This window comes from Bubalus kerabau, chromosome 9, assembly GCF_029407905.1.
Source record: "Bubalus kerabau isolate K-KA32 ecotype Philippines breed swamp buffalo chromosome 9, PCC_UOA_SB_1v2, whole genome shotgun sequence".
NCBI lineage: Eukaryota > Metazoa > Chordata > Mammalia > Artiodactyla > Bovidae > Bubalus > Bubalus kerabau.
The window spans coordinates 102,789,049-102,807,728 of record NC_073632.1 but is presented as its reverse complement, the minus strand read 5'-3'; the positions used below and the strand labels follow the sequence as shown (position 1 = coordinate 102,807,728).

General features: G+C 49.4%; 1 protein-coding gene across 2 annotated transcripts in view; it reads right to left on the bottom strand.

The window, feature by feature from the left end:
* SYNJ2 (synaptojanin 2) overlaps positions 1 to 11,911 on the bottom strand; it is a 104,887-nt gene extending 92,976 nt beyond the window's left edge. For both annotated transcript variants that reach the window (XM_055536077.1, XM_055536078.1), the window contains exon 1: positions 11,748 to 11,911. In XM_055536077.1, coding sequence (XP_055392052.1) covers positions 11,748 to 11,874 — 127 coding nt within the window. In that variant the 5' untranslated portion in view covers positions 11,875 to 11,911. The remainder of the gene's footprint in view (positions 1 to 11,747) is intronic.
* Positions 11,912 to 18,680: the final 6,769 nt, after the last annotated feature.

Here is an 18,680-nt window from a genome sequence, read left to right as displayed (position 1 = left end):
CATGCATACATGCTAAGTCACTTCAGTCATGTCCGCCTCTGGGCGACCCTATGGACAGCAGCCCACCAGGCTCCTCTGTCCACAGGATTCTCCAAGCAAGAATGCTGGAGTGGGTTTCCGTTTCCTTCTCCACTTCTTCTAGTGGTCCCAGTGAAAAGAGAAGCAAGTGCCACTAGGCCCTTGGACACTGTTATAAGGGCCTGGCTCCCTGGTGGTTCAAACAGTAAAGAATCCACCTGCAATGCGGGAGACCTGGTTTGGATCCCTGAGTTGGGATGATCCCCTGGAGGAGGGCATGGCAACCCACTCCAGTATTCTTTCCCAGAGAATCCCACGGGCAGAGGAGCCTGGCGGGCCACAGTCCATGGGGTGGCAAAGAGTCAGACACGACTGAGCAACTAAGCACAGGCCTGGGTGGGCAGCAAGTTATTTCCAGCCCTCATTTTTCAATATTCCTTTCTCTATCCACATTATGTAAATAGAAGCAAACAAGTTCTTACTGGAACAGGCCACGAGGCGAGTGTCACTGCCCTGTCCACCGGACCAGGGACAGTGCTGCTGCCCCTGGCGCTCTCCCCACCCCCACCCCTCTCCGCCAGCAGGGGCCAGCTGGCTCTGCCTGACCTCAGCTCTGCTTGGATGGGAGGCAGGAGCAGCAGAGGACTGTCTCTGCTTAAACAGTTTTTCTGACAAATAATGTTTATCAGCCACCGATAAGATTGATAGTGAAGCTAAGTCCATGCAACATACAGGCAATAAAAACAGACAGATAAAACAAACCCACACATCCCCAGACACAGAACTCATCCTACCCCAGTTTTGGGATGTCAGTGGATATTAATAAGAATCTGCTAAAAGAGCTACTGAATTAACACAGTTTATGATACTTTAATGGCTTCTCTGGTGGCTCAGTGGTGAAGAATCCACCTGCCAATGCAGGAGACACAAGTGATGTGGGTTTGATCCCTGGGTCAGGAAGATTCCCCTGGAGAAGGAAATGGCAACCCACTCTAGTATTCTTGCCCGGAAAATCCCATGGACAGAGGAGCCTGGTGGGCTGCAGTCCATGGGGCTGCAAAAGAGCTGGATATGACTTAGGGACTACACAACAACAACAATAATACTTTAATAAATACTGTTATATTCCTAATTTAAGCTTAAATTGATATGACTTAAAATATTTTTTTGCTGATTATAGGGGGGCCGGAATCAAGGAGAAACAATCTCATGCATTTTAATTAATTGATGTCTCCAATTTAAAATGTATAGCATCAGATTCCTAGGTTTAGTTGAATCTTAGATCTCAGCCATGTTAGATTTTACTTTGCAAGTCATTTCTCCTAAGATTCAAATTTCTGGGTGGCTTATAATTTTAACTAGGTGTGTAAGGTAGGGGCATTGCTTATTTGCCTATGCTCAGTGTTTAAGGTTTGGCTGGTTTGTTTGTTTTAAAGACACAAGGAATCTGAGAGTGGGGGAAGGCAGGACAGGTTGCTATTTGTTTTCAGATGAGGATTCTGAGGCCAGGGGGGATTCACTAAATTCCCCCAGGGGAGGAATAGCCTAAGGACTCAGGGCTAAAATTCAGGTCTCCTCTCTCTTGCCAAGAGGCAGGAAGGAAACAGGTGAGGGGCTGGGAGGACTTATCACTAGAACATTCCAAGGTCAAAAGTGAGGAAAGGAAAAGAGTCTGCTTTTCCTGAGTAGAGATTACTACCACCTGTCAGGAATGTCAGTACAAGCAGAACACAAAAGGCAGCCCACCAGCAGAGATAAGCTGTGAGTGGTGCTCACCTCAAACCTGGCCTTCTTCCTAGATCTTGCCGGGTGACCAGACTGCCCCAGGTCTCCCATGGGTCTGTGCATCAGTCCTGAACACCCTGCCCGCTTCCCAACCCACCGCCACCTCCCATGTCAACCCGTTAATAGCGGAGCATTTGGTGGCCCAAGTTCTGCTGCGTGAGACCTCACAGCGCCTTAGAGGACAGAGAGAACCTCTCTCCTTTCTCACCATCCGTTTTGCCCTGGCCATCACCTCAGACCTCGTCAAAGAGCAGAAGCAGCAGAGGAAGATGCCCTGTTCTCGGGGGCATATGGTTTCCCTGAAATACACAAGAGTCAGAGAGCAGAGCACAGCTTCGAGGAAGTGGGAGGGGTGGCCCATCAAGCCCGCAGCCTCAGGGAGCGGAGGAGGCGGGGCGGAAGTGGGCAGAGAAGCAGGAACAGAACTAAGTACCAGCTCCCCTGATATTACAGAAACCTCTCTGGGAGAGTCCCATATCCTCAAAAAACCAGCCTTAAAATTAAGTTCAGACTTTTGCATCTGCACTTTGGAATTGCTCCCAAGAACCGGAAAGAGCTGCCCAGCCCGCCCTCCACAGTTAACACGCTCAGAGTGAATCCTCCCGCCCGGATTCATTTTCTCAACCAAGAAGCTATATAAGCAAATCGTATATCCTGAGTGCAGACCGCTACATCCCCAGCACCCAGCAGCTGCATCCAGCCTTCCTGGGTGGGGCGCTTTGCTGGCCCCACTGGACCCACACCAGGTGCCTGGCGCCCAACCTCGGGTGCAAAGCGGTCTGTCTGCCCCCTTGGCAGAGCCACTCCCAGGCCCCCAGGACAAGCAGGCGGAGGACAGGAAGATACACCCCGAGGGCACCCAGCACACTGCCTCAGGAGCCTCGCCCCACTCACCATCGAGGCAAGCTTCAGGAAGACTCCGCGTGTCACCTGTTTGACCAGCCTCAATAGAGATGCATGTCCTTAGGAGCCTGGGTCTCGCTGCCATCTCTACTGAGGACCCCGTCGCTTCCTTCTGAGCCCTGAGTCCCAGCCACGCTCTGCTCTAGGCATCAGGGTGTCCTCAGAGAAGGACAAGACCCAGCACAGGGCTCGGCCCTACCAGAACATGGAACCCACACACTTCCTGTGAAGATTTCCCATTGGTAATATCTCACACACCGCTCAGAAAGGAGGGGACTGCTTCCCCCAGCTGGAGACCCCTCTATAAAAAAGTGTCAGATGGGGGACTTCCCCGGTGGTCCAGGGGTTTCAGGATCTGCCTGGCAGATGGGGGACTTCCCTGGGAGTCCAGGGATTTCAGAATCCACCTGGCAGTGCAGGGGACTCAGGTTCCATTCCTGATCCAGGGAGATCCCACATGCTGAGAGGCAACGAAGCCCACGCGGCACAACTCCTGAGCTCCGGTACCACAGCTAGAGTCCGTGTGACCCAAAGAAAGATCCCACGTGATGCAACGAAGCCCTCGCGTGCCGCAACTCAGGCCCGATGCAGCCAAAACGAATGAATAGTTTTTAAAACTCTTCCAAATTAAAAAAAGAAGTGTCTGATGGAAACCCAGTCACGGTCGGGAGGCGGCATGGATGCTCACTCTTACCAGCAGCCCTTCTCGTCACTGAACGCACATGCGTCCTGAAGCCCAAGATAAGCAGAGCGACACAGGACCAAAAAAGTGTTTTTCATACAGGGGGTTTTCTTATTTTCCTAAGCATGAGACTTCAGCCAAACACACCGCTCTCTGGAGCCTCCTAGACTTGTTCAAATTGTGGCTCAGCCACTAACTAGAAACAGACCCTCCTGCAAGCTCTTACCCATCCCTGTGCCTCAGTTTCTCCAAGCGTAAATGGAGATGATCAGGACCGGCCCCTCTGTGAGGGCCGAAGCAGTCAACCCATGTAAACTCGTGGGGTTACAGAGTTGGACACAACTTTGCGACTGAAAAACAACAATCCACAGTGAGTGACAGGTACAAGAGATTCATTTTTCCTTTCACTTTTGTGTACATTTGAAAATTTTCACAATTAAAGGTTAAAGGAAAGTTTTGGAGCCATGCAGCCCCCACAAAAGAAAAGCTATGACCAACCTTGACTGCATATTAAAAAGCAGAGACATTACTTTGCCGACAAAGGTCCGTCTAGTCAAAGCTATGGTTTTTCCAGTACTCATGTATGGATGTGAGAGTTGGACTATAAAGAAAGCTGAGTGCCGAAGAATTGATGTTTTGAACTGTGGTGTTGGAGAAGACTCTGGAGAGTCCCTTGGACTGCAAGGAAATCAAACCTGTTAATCCTTAAGGAAATCAGTCCTGAATATTCATTGGAAGGACCGATGCTGAAGCTGAAACTCCAATACTTTGGCCACCTGATGCAAAGAACTGACTCCTTGGAAAAGACCCTGATGCTGGGCAAGATTGAGAGCAGGAGGAGAAGGGGAGGAGAGAGGATAAGATGGTTGGATGGCATCACCGATTCGATGGACATGAGTTTGAGTAAGCTCCGGGAGTTGGTGATGGACAGGGAAGCCTGGCGTGCTGCAGTCCATGGGGTTGCAAAGAGTCAGATACAACTGAGTGATTGAACGGAGCCCAAAAAAGAGCCTGGCGAGACCTGAAATCACATTCCTCCCTGTGAGTTACAAAAAGGCCGGCAGAAGCAGACACTAACCTGGCCTGCAGTTTTGTTGATATTGTGAGGAGCAAACCTGCAACCAACAGGGAACTGCCTCTGCAGGGGCCACCGTCCACCAGGCCGCTGTGCCCCACCCTGGGTCACCAGCCAGGAGTCCGGAGCCCCCACCAGGCTCTATCTGAGCTCCAGTCCTCACCCAGGAGGATTCATTCGACTCTCTCAGATGCTCTCAGGCAGGTCAAACTTCAAGTCACGGACCAAATAAACCAAGGCCACGGAGCCTGACGAAGGGGCCAAGGCAACCACTCAGACAGAGCCTTGCTGGGCTCCACGGCTGAGTCTCCAAGTCAAACAAGATCTGACCGGGTGGCCTCTGTGCAAACAGCGGCAGCAGGGAGAACCCAGGCCCGTGTTTACACAGAACCTTTCCCCTCAGAAGCTGAAAGCGATTTCAGGACACTCATTAATTGGCTTAATTAAATCTCACGGGGCTCCTGCCCACCCCGCTCCCGGCTGCCTGTTTCACTCGAACATGGCTGGGGGATGCAGAGAGGCGGGGCTGCACACCTGGCACACATGTGTAAACACATCACAGTCACAGGTCACCCTTCCTGGGGGGCTGTTTGGAGAACACGGGACTTTGGAGCCTTGTCACTGGCTCTACTAATGGACAAAACCCATAACAATGCACGGTTCCCTTCATCTGGTCCAAAGGAGGGTGTCTAAAAGGGACAAAGAAGACAGCAAGCAGTTTTTGTCCCAGTATGCAAATGAGAGAACATCTGTATGCTAATTGTGGACCACGGACCCAAGGGAATTGTTACAGGCTCCTGCTTTGTATCGATATTTGAGAGGCCCTTGGAAATGGCACCCAACTCCAGTATTCTTGCCTGGAAAATCCCATGGACAGAGGAGCCTGGTAGGCTGCAGTCTATAGGGCTGCAAAGAGTCAGACACGACTGAGCGACTTCACTTTCTTTCTTTCTACTGCTGAATCAGGTCATCAAGAAAACGCTATAAAAACCTTTGAAGTTGGTGCCAACATGTTAGGCTTTTCTGCCTCTGGAATGCCTGTTCCCACTGATCCATATTAAAGAAACATTCTCAAATCTTTTAGAAGCTGGAACTTGGAAGTTTTCCTCACCAGCTGGCAGGCCGGGTGGCCACCCAGGTCATGTTGGCATAGAAGGACTAACCCAGAAATCATCAGTTTTTCCTAAACTCAAAACCTAAGTCAAGCCCTGTCTCCGCAATACCTGAAAACATTAGTGGAAAGCCTTTTAAACTTATGACCCCTAGGGCTAGGATGTGCTCTAAAGAGCTATGCTTTCCTTTGACCCATGTCCCTGTAAAAGTAGCAGTGTGTACCCACCACAGAGCTGCACAGAATCTAGGGCCACTCAGTAAACACTGAGAAACCACTACCCCTGTGGGAATAAACCATTGACTTGAGTCTGCTTGACCTCTCACTCCCTGGGGAGACTCATCAAGGGAAACCAGAGCTGACCTGAACAGGAAGCTTGAACCTCATGGAATGGCCAAGGTTCCACCACCAGCTATGCAAGCTGCCACAGCTGCACTGCCCCACACAAAACTGGAGCCTTCCTCTTTCCGGCAGGGTGCTGGGGGCGAGGAGAATGAAAGCACTCTTAACCTTATCCAGGAAAGCAAAAAGCTAAACCTGTGGAACACAGATGGGCATTTTAAGTTCAGAGCCAGTCTATCCCATTGTGACATACTTAGGATGCTCTAAAAGTCTGAGACACCTTTTCAATAACAGAGGCTCCTACAATCCTTCTTGGGACCAGCAACATTACCCAATGAATGCCTTTTTAAAATAGTTTCACTTAATGTAAGAAAAGGTCTTCCCTCGTGGCTCAGACAGTAAAGAATATGCCTGCAATGCAGGAGACATGGGTTTGATCCCTGGGTCGGGAAGATCCCCTGGAGAAGGGAACGGCAACCCACTCCAATATTCTTGCCTGGAGAATTCCAGGGACAGAGGAGCCTGGTGGATTACAGTCCATGCGGTCACAGAGAGTCGGACACGACTGAGTGACTAACACAAAAAAGACTTCAAAAATTAAGCAGTCAGTCCAAAGTCTGCTGAAAAATGAATGCCAGGTTAGGTGACAAATGTGGACTGCACGTGAGTTGAGGCCTCATCCATTGCTTTCACTATTTCCTCTGTTCTAGAATCCAGAGAATTCTAACCACCAACATAATATACATGATTTCAGCTCAAACCTAATTTCCAAATGGAAAATATGCATTATACTACATTCATTAATCATTTTAAAATCTTCACTTTTGAAAAAATAAAGTCTTTTTTATCCTAGTGGCTTCAACAGTGCGCTAAGTCACTTCAGTTGTGTCCAACTCTTTGTGACCCTATGAACCATAGCCCACCAGGCTCCTAGAAAGTCCATGGGATTTTCTAGGCAAAAATCCTGGAGTGGGTTGCCATTTCCTTCTCCAGGGGATCTTCCCTACCCAGGTATTGAACCCCAATCTCTTACATCTCCTGCACTGGCAGGCGGGTTCTTTACCACTGGTGCCACCTGGGAAGCCCAGTGGCTTCAAAGGAACTCTTAAATATACAGGAACTCTCTTAAGGTTGCTGTAATCCAACTGACGAATATTTTACTCTCTTTGATGAAGCGGTAGTTTTGTACCATGCAATTAATCTCTCAGCTCTGACAAATGTGGTATGAAGTAGACATTTAAAATGGAATGGAAATTTCTGTGATTTTTTTTTTCTCAGACCTTAGCAAATGACCAAACTTGGACTTTTCAGGCTAGAGTACAAATTGAAATAATCTGATAACAATTTAATCCATGATTTCCTGCACAACTTACGGTGCTGACACCACTGGAGGCATGGTTCTAGTAACCGAGTGGCTGGAAACAAGCCGACAACCACATGCTGATAAAATGATTAAGCAAGTGGAAACAGAAGAGATGGTCCTTCCAAGATGTATACTGAAGAATCTAACTGAAGAATGGATGTGCACAATGTGAAGAAAAGACTAGAGTCAATTACAAAGTGTGGTGGGCATAAGTGCCCTGGTTATCCACCTAAAGGAGGAGAGACCCTCCTCTGCGCTTGAACTCGAATGGACTGGAATGGGTGACTTTAACTCAGATGACCATTATATCTACTACTGCGGGCAGGAATCCCTCAGAAGAAATGGAGTAGCCATCATGGTCAACAAAAGAGTCCGAAATGCAGTACTTGGATGCAATCTCAAAAACGACAGAATGATCTCTGTTCGTTTCCAAGGCAAACCATTCAATATCACAGTAATCCAAGTCTATGCCCCCACCAGTAACACTGAAGAAGCTGAAGTTGAACGGTTCTATGAAGACTTACAAGACCTTTTAGAACTAACACCCAAAAAAGATGTCCTTTTCATTATAGCGGACTAGAATGCAAAAGTAGGAAGTCAAGAAACACCTGGTGTAACAGGCAAATTTGAGCTTGGAATACGGAATGAAGCAGGGCAAAGACTAAGAGAGTTTTGCCAAGAAAATGCACTGGTCATAACAAACACCCTCTTCCAACAACACAAGAGAAGACTCTATACATGGACATCACCAGATGGTCAACACCAAAATCAGATTGATTATATTCTTTGCAGCCAAAGATGGAGAAGCTCTATACAGTCAGCAAAAACAAGACCAGGAGCTGACTGTGGCTCAGATCATGAACTCCTTATTGCCAAATTCAGATTTAAATTGAAGAAAGTAGGGAAAACCACTAGACCATTCAGGTATGACCTAAATCAAATCCCTTATGATTATATAGTGGAAGTGAGAAATAGATTTAAGGGCCTAGATCTGATAGATAGAGTGCCTGATGAACTATGGAATGAGGTTTGTAACATTGTACAGGAGACCGGGATCAAGACCATCCCCATGGAAAAGAAATGCAGAAAAAGCAAAATGGCTGTCTGGGGAGGCCTTACAAATAGCTGTGAAAAGAAGAGAAGTGAAAAGCAAAGGAGAAAAGGAAAGATATAAGCATCTGAATGCAGAGTTCCAAAGAATAGCAAGAAGAGATAAGAAAGCCTTCTTCAGCAATCAATGCAAAGAAATAGAGGAAAACAACAGAATGGGAAAGACTAGAGATCTCTTCAAGAAAATTTGAGAAAATTTGCATTTCATGCAAAGATGGGCTCGATAAAGGACAGAAATGGTATGGACCTAACAGAAGCAGAAGATATTAAAAAGAGATGGCAAGAATACACAGAAGAACTGTACAAAAAAGATCTTCACGACCCAGATAATCACAACGGTGTGATCACTGACTTAGAGCCAGACATCCTGGAATGTGAAGTCCAGTGGGCCTTAGAAAGCATCACTACGAACAAAGCTAGTGGAGGTGATGGAATTCCAGTTGAGCTATTCCAAATCCTGAAAGATGATGCTGTGAAAGTGCTGCACTCAATATGCCAGCAAATTTGGAAAACTCAGCAGTGGCCACAGGACTGGAAAAGGTCAGTTTGCATTCCAATCCCAAAGAAAGGCAATGCCAAAGAATGCTCAAACTACCGTACAATTGCACTCATCTCACACACTAGTAAAGTAATGCTCAAAGTTCTCCAAGCCAGGCTTCAGCAATATGTGAACCATGAACTTCCAGATGTTCAAGCTGGTTTTAGAAAAGGCAGAGCAACCAGAGATCAAATTGCCAACATCTGCTGGATATGGAAAAAGCAAGAGAGTTCCAGAAAAACATCTATTTCTGCTTTATTGACTATGCCAAAGCCTTTGACTGTGTGGATCACAATAAACTGTGGAAAATTCTGAAAGAGATGGGAATATCAGACCACCTGACCTGCCTCTTGAGAAACCTATATGCAGGTCAGGAAGCAACAGTTAGACCTGGACATGGAACAACAGACTGGTTCCAAATAGGAAAAGGAGTACGTCAAGGCTGTATATTATCACCCTGCTTATTTAACTTATATGCAGAGTACATCATGAGAAACGCTGGGCTGGAAGAAGCACAAGCTGGAATCAAGATTGCGGGGAGAAATATCAATAACCTCAGATATGCAGATGACACCACCCTAATGGCAGAAAGTGAAGAGGAACTCAAAAGCCTCTTGATGAAAGTGAAAGTGGAGAGTGAAAAAGTTGGCTTAAAGCTCAACATTCAGAAAACGAAGATCATGGCATCAGGTCCCATCACTTCATGGGAAGTAGATGGGGAAACAGTGGAAACAGTGTCAGACTTTATTGTTTTGGGCTCCAAAATCACTGCAGATGGTGATTGCAGCCATGAAATTAAAAGACGCTTACTCCTTGGAAGGAAAGTTATGACCAACCTAGATAGCATATTCAAAAGCAGAGACATTACTTTGCCAACAAAGGTCTGTCTAGTCAAGGTTATGGTTTTTCCTGTAGTCATGTATGGATGTGAGAGTTGGACTGTGAAGAAGGCTGAGCGCCGAAGAATTTGATGCTTTTGAACTGTGGTGTTGGAGAAGACTCTTGAGAGTTCCTTGGACTGCAAGGAGATCCAACCAGTCCATTCTGAAGGAGATCAGCCCTGGGATTTCTTTGGAAGAAATGATGCTAAAGCTGAAACTCCAGTACTTTGGCCACCTCATGTGAAGAGTTAACTCATTGGAAAAGACTCTGATGCTGGGAGGGATTGGGGACAGGAAGAGAAGGGGACGCCAGAGGATGAGATGGCTGGATGGCATCACTGACTCAATGGACATGAGTCTGGGTGAACTCCGGGAGTTGGTGATGGACAGGGAGGCCTGGCGTGCTGCGATTCATGGGGTCGCAAAGAGTCGGACACAACTGAGGGACTGAACTGAACTGAACAAACAAGGCAGATGGTGCAGCTGGACACCAGTTGTAAGCCTGTTCTCCAATGTTCAGGTTGAAGTTCCAACAATCGTACCTGGTTTTGCTCACTTTGGTATTACCTGGCCTTCCTTGTGAATGGTAGACACCAAACAAGGGGCCCAATGGCTGGTGATTCCAAGAAGCCACACACTGTACACCAATACAGAAACAGCCACTGGATGTCAGGCAGTGCTGTCTGTCACCCTGGCCAAGCAAGTTTCTTATCCTCTCCAGGCCTCAGTTTACTCCTCTGTAATATGGACACTATAATAGCCCTTTTGCAGAAATATGAAAATTAAATGAGATAGTCTCTGATGTCGGTCTTGACAGAGTTGAAATACACAGACTTGGCAACTGCTGCTGCTGCTAAGTCGCTTCAGTCGTGTCTGACTCTGTGCGACCCCATAGACGGCAACCCACCAGGCTCCCCCGTCCCTGGGATTCTCCAGGCAAGAACACAGGAGTGGGTTGCCATTTCCTTCTCCAATGCATGAAAGTGGAAAGTGAAAGGGAAGTCGCAACTACCTAAGGTCAAATCCAGGCTTCCCCGGTGGCTCAGTGGTAAAGAATCTGCCTGCAAAGCACAAGATAAGCATACGATGCCTGGGTTAGAAAGATTCCCCTGGAGAAGTAAATGGCAACCCACTCTATTACTCTTGCCTGGGATATTCCATGGACAGAGGAGCCTGGTGGGCTATAGTCCAAGGGGTCACAAGGAGTCGGACACGACTGAGTAAACAGCAACAACAAAGTCAAATACAGCCAGTACAGAGTCATCCGGTCGTGTATTTGCCTCCAAGTTCTATACTTTGCGGGACTGACGCTTCTCAACCAAGCAGTTAGTTGAGGCCAAGGTGCCATCAGCTGTTTATCTGGTGTCTGGGTTGACGGTGCTTTGTCCCCATCCCCTCCGGGAGCAAAGGAGGCCATCGCAGAGCAGTGGGCATTCCCTGTTTCATCAACAGGTGCCAAAGAGAAACAGCACCAAGCGCTTGGTCAGGCCGGCTCCTAAGTCAACCCTCCCGGATGGTCACGAATGTGGAACGCGTCCCGGGGGAGCGCGGGGCAGAAGAAGCCAGAGGCGGCTTTCCATGAGTGACCCGCCGGCCGGCAGGCGCGCAGATGGCAGACCCCGAGGGGGGACCGTGGGCCGCCTGGGTCTGGGGGCGCAGCCGCATGTGTTCTCGGGCGTGCCGGCATCACTTCATTCAAACAGGCCCCTATCGGCCACCCTGCGCGTGCGACCCCCACTCCTCGGCCGCCTCCGCGCCCCCGGGACCGCTCAACTCGGGGAAGGGAGGTGCCCCGTATGCCTCGGTCTCAGCAGAAGAGGCAGGCGCCCTCCCCTTCGGGCACCTCCCCGCACCCCCCGCTGGGGAAGAGGACGGAGGAAGCGGCCCGAGCCCCCCGCGCCACTGCGGAGTCGCCTGCCCGGGAGTCCCACGCACTCACCGAGCGTGGCCACCGTGCCGGCCTCGAAGAGCAGGCAGTCCCTGCGGCCGCGCGCCTCCAGCAGGACGCTGCTTTCCCCCGAGGCCTCCAGCCGCCGGAGCAGCCGCAGCGCCTTGCTCAGAGCCATGGGCGCGCGGCCCGGCGCGGCTCCCCGAGCCCCGGCAACTTCCAGGAGTTTCACTTTGCGTCCCCGCCGCGGGCCGGGCGCAGGCTCCTCCCCGCCGGTTCCGCGGCCTCCGCCCGGCCCGCCTCCGCCGCGCCCGCGCGCGCCGCCCCGGGCAGGTGAGGGCGCGCGGCCGCCTCCCCGCCGCCCGGCCGGCTCTGCCGAGGCGCCGCGCTCCCCCCAGCGGCCGGGCCGCGGCTGGGTGGGGGCGAGCTCCGGGCCAGATCGGGGGGCTGATGGGGGCCGGCAGCGGAGGGGAAGTGCTCCCCCGGTGGGCGGCAGCTGGGGAGGAAGATTCCACACATTCCTGGACGCGGAGGAGGCTGCCGTCGGCGGGGCGTCCTGAAGCTCCTGCAACGTTACGGGGCGCCCCGCGGCCTTATATGGACCCGCCGGGGCCTGGCGGCGCCACTAGGCTAGAAACTGCCAGGCCCGGGCCCTCCGCAGCACTCCGGAGTCCTCCCCAGTCCCGTCCAGGGCGCTGCGCCTCCTGCTTCTGCGACCCTGGGCGAGTCGCCTGTCCTCTGTGACTCAGTGGCCCTAAAGGGTAAAGCGGGATTAGAAAGTGTACTTGCTTCATAACGTTGCGGGGGAGGATGGAGTTAATTCGTACAAAGGGCTTGGTGGACGCCTGAGGAGCGGAAAGTGCTCCATCCATGGTGCCTTTTACTAGCTTTCTGTTCAGAGGGTCCTGCGGCCCACTGTCCACACCAGGCAGAATTTGGGTAGCGGGGAGTGAAAGGTGGGTTGTCTCTGAGACACTGAGCCCCTGATCTCTGGACCTGACGCTTACCGTGGGACCTTGACTTCTCTGAACCTGCTTTTCTCTCTTATCAGATGGTGAGGGTACCTGCCCCAGAGGCTTGCAGGATGGGCGTGGAGTCATAGCTCAGAGGAGCTGAACACTCTGGGAGTGACAAGCAGGGCAAAGTGTGAGGTGCTGATGGTTGCAGGAGTGAGAGTGAAGGGTCTTTTCCCTCCGCCTTGCAACCCCTCCTCCCACTCTGCTGAGTGTACCGCCCTTGACTTCATGGGGGGCACTTCACTCAGCCAGCATATACTCAGGCTATGGACACCAGCATGTATCCGTGCATCCCCCATTAGGACATGTGGCCCATCTAGGATGACTGGCAGCTAAGGAACAGGAAGTATGCCCCTCTTGGCACTGGGTTTTAGCCTAGGTGTTGGGACTGGTCTTGCAGGGGAGAGGAGAGGACAGGGGAGAGGGCTTACCTGGAGTCACCCTTTGGGTGGGTTTGGGGGTTTCATTTCCTTTTCCTATAGTGAGTGTGTATATGCCGGCTCCAGACCTCATCTGGGTGTTCTCATTAGACCCCGAATCCAGGTGATTCCCCTCTCACCCCTATTCTGCTCACACGGAGAAAGAAGACTGTTGGTCAGGTAGTTTATATATCAGGCATGTTCCAGAAGAAGTAAAGTGCCCGGTGCCAAGGAGGACGGCCACGCCCTTGCAGACATTCAGGAATGAGCAGCAGTGACTGACCAGGTAGTCCATCCTCTGTGGACCCCTCCCAGGTGTGATTCGGAGAACGAAGGACATGTGACCAACAGCAGAGATTCAAGTCGCTCCTGAGCATTCTGCCCTCTTGTTCACATATCCCAGTATGATGTGATGAAAGTCCCAGAAAGGATGCTCATAAGTTATCCAAACATTTGTAAAATGGAGACATTGTTTCTGCCTGAGAACAGCCAGCCCATTGAATGAGGCAGAGTAGCCTCTGGCCCACGTTTCCTTTCCTTTTAAACTCTTAAGTTCTCTTCTTCCAGGAAGCCTTCCTGTGATGTGGAGGTTCCAGATAACCCCTCACACTCACAGATGTCCACTTCGGCTCTCACCTGCTCACATGTTGCTTGAGAAGTGTTTGTAGAGTCCTTTTTTCTTAGTCTTGTTTCACAAATTAGGTTGTAAGGTCTGCGGAAGGGGATCAAGTCTTTTAAACTTTTCTCTCTCCTCTTTCCTGCCTTTCCATGCATCACAGCTCTGCCCAGTGATGTGCTGAACACATTTTAGAAACTTTCCTATAGTCCAGACCAGCACTTTAGCTTTACAGCTTAGACACTGTCAGACACAATCAACTGTAAAATGAACTATTTTGTGTACCACTGAGAAGGGAAAAAAGGCTGCCAATTAAACTACGTAATGAAATCATTAGCAATGCCCTGATTTCAACAGTTATAATGTGCGTCTTAGATGCCAATAATGGCTGTTCCCCTACCTCTGAGAATTGGCTGAATGAGCCAAGTCCCTGCTGTGTTTTCAGGTTGCTTCTCCCTGGTTTGGAGTGGGATGGGTCCACGGGGACAGCAAAGGAAGCCTTGCCCTTTCATCCATGCTTCCTGAGGGTCACCTAGGCACTGGCCCATTTAGCAGATAGAGAAAGTAAGAGATCCTAACACATTCAAGGAAAGGTCAGCTCTGACACCTGAACCATGAGTGCAGCCTGAGAAGACCAGTGGACCCGTCTGGGGAATGTTGGGGCACATCCCACTCCTGAGATGCAGAGTTCTCCGGGAAGAATTAAGGAAGAAACGGGGGCAATAAGCATAGTTTGCTGACTTTGGAAGCCTGACTGGGAAAAACACAAAGTAAAGAGGACAGTGGGCAGAGGGGACAAGAGAGGACGAGAGACCTTTCTAAGACAGGCCAGGCCTGCTCAGGTGATGTTTTCATCGGATCATCTTGGCTTCTGAGTTGCAACTTGAGGGAGCAGTGGGACCAGAGAGGAAGCAGCTGTGACATCCCAGGGGTGCAGGTGTGCATGGTCATGGGCGCTGGGAGTGAGTGGAGAGAAACAGTTGGGTTTGGGGTAGTTCTTTGAATTCTGTGAGCCTACAGGGTTTGCTGCTAGAGTGGACGTGGAATAATAGGAGGAGGTAGGAGTTTGGAGATACCATGAAATTTTTGGCCAGATCACTGGAAAGATGGAGTTGTCATCAGGTGAGATAAAGATGAGATGGTTGGATGGCATCACTGACTTGATAGACATGAGTTTGAGCAAGCTTCGGAAGCTGGTGATGGACAGGGAGGCCTGGCTTGCTGCAGTCCATGGGGTCGCAAAGAGTCGGACACGACTGAGCGACTGAACTGAACTGAGCTGAGATAAAGATGGCCATTGGAGGAGCAGGTGGCTGAACAGGCAGGCAGATTGGGGCATGTTAATTCGGACACGACTTAGCAAAGAGCAACAAAATTTTGAGATGCCTGTTAAAAATCCAGGTGAAGGTGTCGAGTGGGCAGTTGGTTATGTAAGTTGGAGTCCAGGGGGAGGTCCAGGCAAAGGAGTAAATATGAAGGCTGTGAGCATCCCCAAGAGGTAGGGGACCACCAGCCGTTACCTGTCCTAGGATCCAAAGGAAGGAATCATCCCAAGGAGCAGACAGCAGTCAAGGATGGCAAAGGCCACTCTGGGTCCAGGACAGGACTGGTCCTTTGACTTTTGTCACAGTCGAAAGACTGCCCATTAGGAGAGCAGTTTGGGGACATGGGAGGGGGTACAGGGAGCTCTTTTTTACAGCCTATTTCTTCTTGCATGACCCTCTGTGTAGCCAGGCGTCTAGGTGTAGACTCCAGGTGATTGAAAGCATGCAACACACTTGGACACCGTCATTCTGAACCCCCTCAGTTTCTCCTGGAGAAACGCTCCATTGTTCTAATCACTCTGGGTCCGTCTTCCAGTTTCCTCGCCTGGAAACGTGTGGTGCACACGCTGGACTGTCTAATAAGGTTCTGACTCACATGGCACACGATTAAGGCGATGATCCACAGTCATTGCTGGGTTTGTTTCAATTTCATGTACCTTTGTACTCTCTTTAAAAGGGTTTCATTAAACATGCAACAAATTATGACTTAACTTTCATACCTTAATAAAAGTTTCCATCTAAATGCATTCACAGATTAGAAGATATTCTTTTGTCTAGAACATGGGCCCTTTTAGGAGTTGAGAAGAATGTGATCACTGTAATATACTGGCCAAACAACCCAGCCCAGATGAGCTTTATCGAGTCTCTGTGTGTACTGACTGGCTGGCTTTAAAAGATTTCTAGCCCTAACTTTTAGATAAAACTTGAAAGTTTTTCAAAGTACTTTTCCTATGCAATATTTAATTAGCCATTAACAACACTGTGGATATTTAAAGCTAAAAACTATTATTCTCAAGTCATTAATTAATTGATTCATTCATTTACCCAGACTGCAATCTCCCACAGACTTGTTTAGTCACCAAAGAAATTGCATAACCTTGCAGACTGGTGTCATTTTTCTAAACAACAATTATTTAATATCATCGGATATTGTTAGTCTTCACATTTCCGAGTGTTATATCATCAGTCACTTTCCATAGTTTGTGTGAACTGCGCAAGTAATGTTGACACAATCTGACTGATGCATCTCTAAACCTCCTTTAGTTTTTTTATTTTTATTTTTTGCGGTGGCCTCTCTCGTTGTGGAGCACGGGCTCCAGGGCTCTCGTGCATGAGTAGTTGTGGTGCGTGGGCTCAGCAGTTGTGGTACACGGGCTTAGTTGCTCTTTGGTACGTGGGATATTCCCAGACCAGGGATCGAACCTGTTCCCCTGCATTGGCAGGGGAATTCTTAACCACTGGATCACCAGGGAGGTCCTCTTAACCCTCTTCATATACACAACTTTCCCTTCCATTTCTTTTTTCCCTTGCAATTTACTTGTTGAAAAAACTAGCTCGCGTGCCCAGCAGCCCTCACAGACAGCCTTTTGCTGAGTGTTCCCATGGTATCGTTTAGCGTGTCCTCTTGCTTTGTGCTAACTGCTAAGTCACTTCAGTCGTGTCCGACTCTGTGCGACCCCAGAGACAGCAGCCCACCAGGCTCCCCTGTCCCTGAGATTCTCCAGGCAAGAACACTGGAATGGGTTGCCATTTCCTTCTCCAATGCATGAAAGTGAAAAGTGAAAGGGAAGTCGCTCAGTCGTGTCCGACTCTTAGCAACCCCATGGACTGCAGCCCACCAGGCTTCTCCATCCATGGGACTTTCCAGGCAAGAGTACTGGAGTGGGGTGGATGACCTGTAATATAGCTCAGTAGTTGGACATAGAAGCTCTAGCAGATTCTATTTCCTGGTTAGATATGTTCTTCCCATCAGGAAGCACAGGTCTGATTGCTTCTCTTTGTGATGTAGCAGCCACTGAGCTTCAGTGCTGTTGTTCTTGCAAACCATTTGTGCTCTATTATATTGCTTTCTTGATCTGTAGCCTTTTTTGTTTAGTCACTAAGTCCTGCCCAATACTTCTGTGACCCCATGGGCTGTACCTTACCAGGCTCCTCTGTCCATGGGATTTCCCATGCAAGAATATGGGAGCGGGTTGCCATTTCCTTCTCCAGGGGATCTTCCCAACCCAGGGATGGAACCTGTGTCTCCTACATTGACAGGCAGTTCTTTACCACTGAGTTACCTGGGAAGCCCCCATTAGTAGCAAAAATTCTTCTTAAAAAACAGAAAATTCCCATCTACTATTTTTTACTTGATGGCAACACAAACAAAAGAGGTAGAACATGATTCTTTTCCTTTATTTACTAGAGTTCAAAATAATGAGTTATTTTGAACTCAGTGAATTGGTCTATTAACATCCTCCAATAGTAACCAACTAGTTATATTTTTTTCACTTTCATTATGAACTCCTATTTGAGTTTAAACAGACTTGATGTGTTCCAGTCCCTTGCAGTCTTATTGATGCTCAAAATGTTCCCTCTTTGGCCACTGGAAGCATCTTTAAGTTGGCTCCAGGCTCCTCTTGCAGAGAAGGCAATGGCACCCCACTCCAGTACTCTTGCCTGGAAAATCCCACAGACAGAGGAGCCTGGTGGGTTGCAGTCCATGGGGTCACGACTAAGCGACTTCACTTTCACTTTTCACTTTCATGCATTGGAGAAGGAAATGGCAACCCACTCCAGTGTTCTTGCCTGGAGAATCCCAGGGATGGCAGACCCTGGTGGGCTGCCATCTACGGGGTTGCACAGAGTCAGACACGACTGAAACGACGCAGCAGCAGCAGCAGCAGCAGCAGGGCTCCTCTTGACAGGACCCCAAAAGTCCTTGATTGTTTCCTTGCCTTCTAGAATGAAATACCAAGCTCATCTGGTACATTTTCTGCTCTTAAGAGTGGGAATTAATCATTTCTTTAAAAAGCCCCAATTCTCTTTGGTCGAAAACAGTGTTTGAAGACCACATTTGGTCATTTAGAAATTTTACCCTCATGGTCTCAGACCCTGTCTGCATATTAATCCAGGCCCATTTTACCCAGTTAAGCTCATTTTTTCTAAGACAATTATTTGAAGCTGCTCCTCCCTCCCACCCCATCTCCTCCACCCCCTACTCTCAGCAATTCACTGGCCTCACGCTTCCCTGAGAAAGTGGAGACCCGAGAAGAGAACGCCCTCATTTTCCACCCCCTGAAGCTCCCACATCGTCTTCTTTTCCTGCAATGACAGGGAGGAAAACTTGACAATGAAGGTTCTCCGGCGCTTTTGTGTAAGCTCTGTGGTCTGGAAAAAGACAGGAACTTCAAACAGCTGCAAGAACAGCTTCCAACAAACAGCTCTCCTGGGGCAAGACTCGAGCTTCTGCATCGATAGCAGTCCTGCTCCCTGCCACGTGCTCAGACCCTGTCCCCCTTCCTTCCCAAGGACTCTGTCCCTTCCCTTAGCCCCACTGTCTGGGTCACCGAACCCCCTCTCTCCTGGATCATGCCCCGCAGGGTCCAGATGTGCTCCAGGATCTC